Below are 9,791 nucleotides of genomic sequence, written 5' to 3'. Positions count from 1 at the left end.
GCAACCACTGAACCTCAGGTTGCCTGCCACAGATAGTCCTTTGGTCACCCAGTTGTGGTTTTATTTTTGGTGGTACTGGGGATTGAACCCAGGGTCATTCTACCCCTGACCTATACCCTGTGATTTTTTTGCTTCTTTTATTTTGAAGCAGGATCTCACTAAGTCATCATGCTGGCCTCAAACCTGTGAACCTCGTGCCTCAGCATCCCAAGTACTGGGATGACAGGTGCGCACAACTGTGCCTGGCTTGTCCACCGGTTCTGACCGCTGGGCACCAGCTCAGGGCTGTCCCCAGCACTGCGTCGCTTCTAATGCCAGCACAGGGCCTCCCAGTCTCCTTCCATGGCCACCGGGCTCGTCTGGGGCAGGGTTTGAATGCTGTGTACACAGAAGGTAGGCTCAGAAAAGCCTTAGTTTTCTTACCTGTGAAGTGAACTGGTTAAAGTAATCCAGTGGCTTTTCAATTTTTTCTTTGTTAAGAAGAAAAAAAGTAATATCCCTCACAGAATTCCAGTGTGTAAAGCAGAGGTTCTCTGCTGGAAGGTTGGTGAGAGCCCACAGGCTTTTTTTGTGTGTGTGTGTGGTACTGGGGTTCCTGGAAACCCTCCTACCTCCGGGCTACACTCCCAGACCCATTTTTATATTTTTATTTGGAAACAGGGTCTCTTAAGCCGGCGAGGCTGGCTTTGAACCTGCGTGATCCTCCTGTCTCCGCCTCCCAAGCGCGGGGATTCCAAGCGTGCGCCACCATGCCCGGCACAGGCGGTCTTCCTAGCACCTGCTTCGGCTCAGCACTTCAGCCTGAGCTTCCCAAGGTGCCTTTGCAAAGTCCCAGGTCTCTGAGAGCCTGAAAGCCTGTCTTTCAAAGCTAGAATCTGACCTCCTCCTACGAGGCTGGTGATACACTAAAGCGAGCCTCCTGCAGGAGAAAGCAGGCTCTGCATCACCTCAGGAGAGCCCGATCCGCGCGAAGCAGGACTCCGTCTGTGACCCCAGCCAGTGGCGTGACCCGGGACCTCCCTTCTGGGCCAGTTTCCTCAGGTATGAACTCAAGGTACCAAATAAGTCACCTTTTAGATTTCTTCTAAGCAACCTACTTTTGTGCTGTGAACTGTCTTCTCTGGAAATTTCTGGGGATTGTATTAGTCAGCTTTCTGTCACTGTGACAATACCTGGTAAGAACTTAGAGGAGGGAAGATTTTGGCTCACGGTTTCGGAGAATTCAGTCTATAGTCGTCTGGCTCCAAGGTGGAAACATCATGGTGGAAGGTGTGGCGGTGGAGAAGTGTGTCAGCTCAGCTCCTGGCAGCCAGGAGTGTGTGTGTAGCGATGACAGTGGGGCCAGCAACAGAGAGACCCCACGGCCACCCAGTGACACACTTCCTCCAGCCATAGCACACCTGCCTGATTTTCACCACCTCCCAGGAAGTACATTCAAATTATGGTTATTATTTTTTGTGGTGCTGAGGGTCGAACCCAGGGGCATTCTACCTCTCCTAGTTACATCCTCAGCCATATATATATATATATATATATATATATATATATATTCCAATCTGGAAACAGGGTCTTGCTAAGTTGCTGAGAGCCGTGTTAAGTTGCTGAGGCTGGTTTTGAACCCGTGATCCTCTTGCCTCGGCTTCCTAAGCATTGGCATTACAGGTGTGTGCCAGGTGCCTGGCTCCATTCAAATGATTAACCTATCAATGGACTCATCTGCTGGTGAGGCGCCCTCATGATCCTGTCTTTACCTCTGAGCACTGTGGCATAGCCTAACATGTGAGTTCTGCGGGGGCCCCTGCAGATCCAAACCACTGCATTATGGAGATGCCCACCCAGCCTGGGAAAAGAGAGCACATGGCAGGTGGTCAGCCCAGGGGACCTGTCGGTGGGCAAGGAGGCAGCCAGCAGGGCGGTGGAGAGGGAGGAGCGGCCTGGGAAGCGAAGCCTAAAGGTTTTGGAGAGCTGCATGCTGGGGGAGGGGGTGGAAGCCCCAGAGCCTCCACCATGGATCCCGGGAACATCAGTAGACTCACACTGGGCCACCTCAGAGACACTCAGAGGCGAGGGGAGGGGTGAGGAGGCAAACGCTCCAACCACAGCGCTTTCTCTGGAAAGCTCCGGCAGCGGAGGGGCGTCTTTGGGGATGGAGACAGGATGGAGGATGCTCACACACAGCAGTCAAGCTTCGGTTCCCAATAGCCAACACCACAGTGAGATTTCCCATCCTCATGAGGGCAATTTCATGTCTCCGTGTGGACATATTTTTAACATTAGGAAGTTTAATAGCTTTCTTTCCAAAACATATAAAACGTGAGTTAAGAAAATAACACTTTTTTAAGTGGCGAATGTTGATGAAGACCACTAAAGGTATAACCAACATCTACGTTCACAGAGTGGCCTTTGCAGAGAGTTTTGCGGGGTGCAAGTCAGATTTATGGGACGTGAACAGCCAGGACCGACGAGAGCTTTTGATGTCGGGGGTTCGATGTCTTACACTCAAATTCTGCAGCACTTTAAGATTCTCAGGAGGGCACCCACATGTTTCCATGTGTATCCGGTGCTTTGACATAAGGAATGTTCCAAATCCATGGCCGATCTGGGGGAAAAACACATGGCGATATTCTTTTTAACAGGATCACAGAAAGTTCACTTACCCAATGGGACAAAAGCAGGCAGACACTCAATTCTCCAGACCGTAAACAATGATCTCTCAATCAACCGCGGATGACATCCTACTTGGACAATGGCTTTCTAAAGGACACAGAGCCGGTTGAGTGGGGAGAAGCAGGCGGCAGGGCGCCGGGGTGAATCCTGGCCTGGCCCTCTGGCCGGGCCACACCGGCAAGTTAATTCACCAATCTCTTTATCTATCTGTCTCTGTCGTGAAGTCGTCTTGAGGAATACAGGAGATGATTCCAGGCGGCATGCAGGACTACATCTGGCACGGAACACAGCCTAAGGCTGGGCGGCCGGGAAGGTGGGGGAAAGGGGAGGGAAGAGAGAAAGGCCAGCAGCAGACACCATTCCCACGGCCTGCCATTCCTGTCTGCTGTTAGGAAGTTGAAATCAGCAAGCGCTGCCTCAGTCAAGGGCCACGTTTCTGCTCTCAGCTGGTTACGTTAACCGAGAGGACCAGGGCCCTTCATGGAACGTTTTTGTTTTGTTGTTAAAGGTTAATAATCACTGAGATGTGAAAACCCCTGTCAAAATGCCTGCAGAGCACTGCTGAAGAAAGCAGCAGGCCTGAGCATGGTACTCCGGGAAGGACCCTGATGTTCAAACCCCACCTCCACCCCTCAGCGCCTCAGCAAGGGCACTGGGGCTTCGGCCTTGGGCCTCTCCTCCGGGAACTGATCACAGTAGCCCTCGTCAGGGATGCCCTGAGCACAAATGAGACCCCTGTCCCTGGCACCTGGAACGTTGTAGGTACTCAGTAAGTGCCAACTTCTCTTTCTTTGTTTTAATACATGTTTCATAAATTGGAAAAAAAAACTTCAAAAAAAAATCACTCTTACTACACATAGTTACTGCCAGGCCCAAATCATCTCAAAAGAACCATGATACTAAGAATTAAACACAAATCCCCACAGACCTGGAAGGGTTGGGAGGTTACTGTGAACCTCCTCTTCACGGGTGTAAGGACTGCCACGTTCAAGCAGTGTCTTGGGTTCTGGGGACCGTCCCCCTTCTCAACAGGGTTGGTAGCTCAGAGGACAGGGTCTCTGCCACCTTTCCTTGCAGCAGCCTAGCTCTCTGTGCTGGATAATCTCATGTAAACAGTAACACCCAGCAGGATGCGCAGAAAGAGAATTCCAAAGGGGGGACAAGGTATCAGAACACTGTGGCTGGTCTCTGGCCTTGGTCTAAAAGCATGAAGCCAACCCTTCTTAACTTACAGAGCTTGTTAGGGGCTGTAGCCCCGGCCTGTCTTACAAGTGTGTTTCCTAAGGGACAAGAGGGGCTGGCAGGGCGATGGGTCCCCAGCCCTCCCTCTCTCCCGCTGGGAGTGCCATCTTCTGTGCCTGCCCTCTCTTGCCTGCCAATAGCTCTGCTCACTCCTGAGGCAGAGGACACCATGTTTCCCGCTACTCGAGTCACTACTGAGATGGTCTTCACAGCCGCGCAGGACTCTTGAGGCAGACGTTCACCAGCTGGCCAGTGGCTTCAAGATCACTGCTATGAAATTACTCCTTCCCTCAAAAGGAGGCAACAACCACCAGGCGAGGATGGGTAGCCTTCATACTACAGGCAAATCCCTGCAGCTCTGCTTTATAGATGACAGACTATATGTAACTGTGGGCTGACCATTTCCCATGCTGCCCGGCAGGTGCACCGCCACTCGGAGAAAAAGCCGGACACGTGGCCAGAGGGAGCAGAGGGTGGCTGGGACCCGGCTGTGTCTTTTTAGCCTTTACTACAGTGAACACTAATGCTTGCTGACTCGGGGGAACCTCTCATCCCACGAGAGAATGACTGGCCTTCTATTCTATCCATGCATGTGTTCACGGTACTTGTCGACTGCAGGCTAGATGCCAGGGACTCTGCCAGGTGCTACGGACAGAGCAGAAGAGAATTGAGACGCACACGCCCCATGGAAATGGAGCTGGAGCTGGGACTTCGCCATGTCTGTGGAGTGGTCCCCTCACCTGGCCAACGCGAGGATGGCTGGGCAGCCTGGCAGAGTCAGGGCACTTCCCCAGGACCTCTGCCCAGAGAGCTGAGTTCAGCAGTTCAGGGCTGGGGCCTGGCTGTGTGTATCTGCCTCACTTTCCAAAGGTGATCTGGATGCGTTCAGAGTTTGCAATCCCAGGCAGAATGGGATGGGATGCTATCCCCTCCCCCCCCGGAATTTCATGGAAGACTTTACAACAGGAGAGGAATGTGGCCATAGCTTCCAGTGGAAGGAGGGGCTGGGAAGATGGACAGGAGGCGAGGTCCAGGTGAGAACCCAGGAGTCTGATGTAGAGGCCACGGGGGAGCCCGGGAACACCAGCCACAGGGTGTCGCGCTCTCATCTCTGTCCCAACTCCCTGGGCGGTCTGTGTTCTTTGTCAGCCCTGGAACTCAGCCCTCCACAGGGTGCAGGGTAATGGTAAAGGGGGCCCGGAGGCTGGACCAGCCTGCCCGAGGGACCCTGACCAAGTTCACCCGAGTGACTCAGGTCCCTTATCTGGAAATGGGGGGTCACACGACCGTGCTCACATCATGGGGCTGTGAGGATACAGAGGCTCAACTCAAGTCCTGTGCTCAGATTAGCTCGTAAGAGGCTGCTCATGAGTGTAGCTGCTGGTAGGATTACCACTGCCCCATCCCCGAGGTCAAGAGCTGCCACGACCGTGTACCGTGTGGTGGGTCCTAACAGGTGTTTGAAAGGCCAGGCAACTCCAAGTGCAGAAGATGATGTCCGACTTAGCCAGGTGACGAGGTTTTCCCACCCTCTGCAATGGCTGTGGGCTAAGGACCTGTGCTCTCACCTAGGCTCAAACAGCCCCTCGGTCATTCCCACCTGCTCCAGACGGAGACGTGTAGACCAACCCCAGAAGCCACCGTCTGTCCCCCGAGCGATCACTTTTAACTTCTCTTGGACACGCGTGTGAAAGAGATGAACCAATGAGCAAATGTTTTACTTGCGCGTACTCTGAAATCAAGGCGTACACAAGGCATGCCAATACACCAAAAAATGAAGTTCTAAAATGTGTTACACCGGTTTACCAACTTAGCAGAAATACGCTAATTTATAATCGCACTGTCACTGTTTCCTGAACCCCATCAATACCTTTCTCTGTAAAGAACCACACACATCAATCTGTGACTACAGCAGGATAGAACCGTCTAACTAGTGGAAGGAAGAATCCAACTTGCTGTGAGCCAAGTCCTTATTGATTTTAAGGGGACTGGATCAATTACTTGTTTTTTATTTGGATAATTCTAGCTTTCCTTAAGATTCTTTGTTAGACAGTCATCTTAAAAGCTGGGCTGGCAGTTAACTTTCAGCCTTCTGTTTGTGCTATGAGACAAAAATAGAAATTACCAAAGGAGATGACCAAAATCATTCTAGAAAAAATTTTTTTAGCTGCCTTATTAAAAAAAATTTTTTAAACTTCTCAATAATTTTCAAAAACAGGCTCTTAAACAATTCTAAATAATCTGAGCTTTCTAAAATCTTATTTGGGAAGGACAGCCCAATCAACTTTTTGTTTCCCTTAGAAATATACTTTTATGAATCCGGATGTTAGCAATAATTCTGGCACATCTAGACAAGTTTATTCTGCTACCATCTGAATGTAAGGGACTATTTTAAATTAATTGGGTAGGAGGAGACTTGTCACACTGTTTAAAAACCGATAGTTTAAAAGCATCTTAGTGGATTATGTATAGTATTCATGTGCTAAATCTGTATCATGCACATCTATTGTGTCAAGCAAGTTTTAAGGACCTTTTCTGCTAAGCAGTTACATTTGCTGATTAGCATAGTTCCAGCCAAATTTTTTAAAAATATGAAATATATCATCCTGGCAAAAGATTACATACAACCTAGCAGCCACCAACTTAACCAAGCTACCAAAGTGAACTCCACCAGTAACGAGGCGCGTCATTACCCGGTGCCCCTGAGATGCGGCACAAGGCAAAGGCAGCAGGACCCTGTGGCTCTTTTGGTGAAGCACAGCCCAGGTCTCCTCATGGAAAAAACAGCGGGCAATCCCAGGGTGTCCAGGGTGCTGCTACACTCTGCCGAACAACTGGCCTGTGCTCTGAAAAGCCTGGTGTCAAGGAAAACACGACTGTGGGATTATTCCAAACTAACAGAGACTAAAGAGATGCGACAACTGACCGCACGTAACCTGGACTTTCCTTTTCGCTATAAAGGACGTGATTGGGGAAACTGACAAAGTCTGAATAACCCCATAGACGGCAGCACCGGTGCCATGTCAGATGCTCACCTTGATGACTATACCGTGGTCATGTAGGAAACCCGAAAACTATCCTGTGGCCGTGTAAGACAATGCCTTTGGTTTTTAGGAAACACACATGGAATATTTAGGGGCAAAGGGACGTCATGTATGCAATTTTCAAACGGGTCAGGAAAGTCTGAAAAAGGAAGCACCTCTCATAAGATACTGACATCTGGAGAACCTGAGTGAAGCGCGCACAGGAATTCTGTGCACTCCTCATGAAATTTTTCTGTACCTCTGCAATTTTGTAAAAATTTTAAAAGAAAACCACTATATAATATGTGGACCATGTGCACTTAAAAAGTAAAAATAACCTACTTAGTGAATAGGAAATACTATATTTGAAGTTTATGTGTTCAATTACCTCCTAAATGTGTTATCCCCCCCCCCCGCCCAAAACACATACACACCGGGGACTGAACCCAGGACATTCTACTTCTCCAGCCCTTTTTACTTTTTATTTTGAAACAGGTCTCACTAAATTCCTGAGAGTCTTGCTAAGTTGCTGAGGCTGGCCTCAAACCTGCGATCCTCCTGTCTTAGACTCCCAGCTACAGGGATTCCAGGCATGTGCCACTGGGCCTGACTTACACTTACACTTATTCTTTTGTGTGTGTGTGGTACTGGGGATTGAACCCAGGGGCATTCTACATCTAAGCTATACTCCCAACCGTGTGTGTGTGTGTGTGTGTGTGTGTGTGTGTGTGTGTATTTTTTAATTAATTTTGAAACAGGGTCTAAGTTGCTGAGGCTGGGTCTAAGTTTTGATCCTTTTGTCTCAGCCTCCCAAGGACTTGGATTACAGGCACGCACCACCATGCCCAGCTTATACTTATTCTTTAAGTCTAAAGAAGACAGGCTGCTCGTTAGTCCTGCTTCATGTTACTGTCTATATTAGACTGGAAAGCATATCAAGGCAACAGGGAGGAGAGAGCAGTTGGCTTTGCACAGAGCTCAGGAGAGATGGAGCACAGATCTGTTTCACTCTCTTGTCAGGCTTAGGGTCAAGAGTAAATGGGACCCACAGAACTAATTTGTATTCATTTTAAAAAGTGGCAGTTTTGCTTTATAATAAGACTTCTTAAAAAACAACTATTCCTATTCGCAAAATGGGTTTGTGGTACCGCACACTGCCATAGAGGAGTGACTGAGCTTGGCAGAGGCCAGGTCTGTGCCTGTTGGCTTCACCGATTCAGCCCAAGTGGCCAGGCCGCCCGCACGCAGGAGGCGCCCAACATGCACCTGCGGACTCAGTGAGTCAACGGTAACTTCTGCATAAAGCGAGGAATCTCGGTAGCTGCGTCTGTTTTTGCTTTATTTCATCCTTTTCTTGGTTTCAATATATTTGGCCATAACTTTCCGCAGTAGTTTATTCCTTTGTAAGCCTTCTGTACATTGTGATTTAAAAAGAAAAAAGAAATACCGAACGAGACCTTGTGTGTATCGCAGTGGTCTGACGATCACTGTTTAAGGGAAGTGCTTTTGAAATGTTCTCGACCACTCGCTTTTCCACATCTTGGTAGGACACCTCGTCCGCCTGGCTCCCCTGACCGCTGGCTACACTGAAGTGGTGACATCTGAATTACTGGCATCATTCTACGTGCTACTGGAGGAGCACAGCAAAATAGTACTGACATAAAATAAAATGTTCCAGTTTCTCTGGTATGTATCTTTCAAATAAAATGCCTAAGAGACAAAAAATAAATTCAGTGAAACACTGTAAAATGTCCTATTTGCTGGCTAATAAGAGATTTCTTGTTCCATAGTCTATGACGTTACCCAGAGGTAGACTCTGGGGTTCTTGGGAATGCTTTTTCTGCTGGAGGGGAAGGGACCTCAGGACGTTTCTAAGTTCTTCTATGTCTTCCTTCCTAGCTTTCCTACTCCTTTGGCGATTAGGACTACAGGGAATCCAGCCAGGGTATGGGGTAGAGTCTTGGGCTGCCACACCGGGCTCCGCCTCTACTTTGTTTATTCAGGAGAACGCAGGGCTTAAAAAAAAGAGGAGGAACCTGGAGGCTAGACAAAGGGAGAAAAGAAGTGTGGCAGGAAGCCAGAAGGCAAGGGGCTGACTGCAGGGCTTGGGCTTTCAAAAGCCATGGCTTACCAAGGGGGAGGGGAGGGGAGGGGAGCCACAGTAATTCACTATCTAATGTGTGCCGGGAACTGAACTAGGCATTGTAATCAGAACAGTTATGGTAAAAGCAGCTAATGTTTACTGACTACTGATTAGACTGTGTGGGCTGGTTACTGCACAGATACCATCACTTCTAAGCACTTCACAGATACCATCTCAGTTAATATTTTCAACAACCCTGTAAGGCAGGCACTCACATATTCCTCATTTTGCAGCCAGAGACAGGAAAGCCGAGAGGAAGTAACTAACTACCCAAGGCTATTTGGTAAGTCATAGAGTTGGTGCAGAAACACAACCTGGCTTTAAAGCAGGCTTTTCCTTTTTAAAATATTTGGTGGTGTTAGCCACCAAATTACGCAGGCAGATTTCAGGGCAAGCTCCTATATTAATATTCCTGCAAAGGAGTCCTTTCTTTTTCTTTTAGCTTTGAAAAAACGTACAGAGAACTGGACAAGGTCACTAGGCCACTGGGACTCATTGTTTTAGGCAACTGATAGTAACCTGGCCAGTTAAAATACCGAGTGGAGCGAGCCCAGAGCACTGTGTCCATCAACTTTCCTTTTTAAATCAAACCTTAAACTGAGCATGCTTAGACATGTGCCTACCCAAACGTGTGCTTTCCTGCATGAATAGGGAGAGGACCCTATTTGCTTCACAAATAAAGTCCCCGTGCTGCCTCTGTTCCGAGAGAGCGCGGC

The 9,791-nt window shown here is 48.8% G+C and overlaps 1 protein-coding gene across 1 annotated transcript in view; it reads right to left on the bottom strand.

Annotated features, from left to right (window-relative positions):
- Nucleotides 1–2,525: 2,525 nt before the first annotated feature.
- Nucleotides 2,526–9,791, bottom strand: part of TDP1 (tyrosyl-DNA phosphodiesterase 1) — a gene marked incomplete at both ends in the record, with an annotated part of 79,113 nt that continues 71,847 nt past the window's right edge. The window contains one exon of the mRNA XM_080707343.1: nucleotides 2,526–2,599. Coding sequence (XP_080563469.1) covers nucleotides 2,526–2,599 — 74 coding nt within the window. The remainder of the gene's footprint in view (nucleotides 2,600–9,791) is intronic.

Source organism: Muscardinus avellanarius (genome assembly GCF_963383645.1).
Source record: "Muscardinus avellanarius genome assembly, chromosome: 12".
NCBI classification, from domain to species: Eukaryota; Metazoa; Chordata; class Mammalia; order Rodentia; family Gliridae; genus Muscardinus; species Muscardinus avellanarius.
This window is presented reverse-complemented; position numbering and strand designations above follow the sequence as displayed.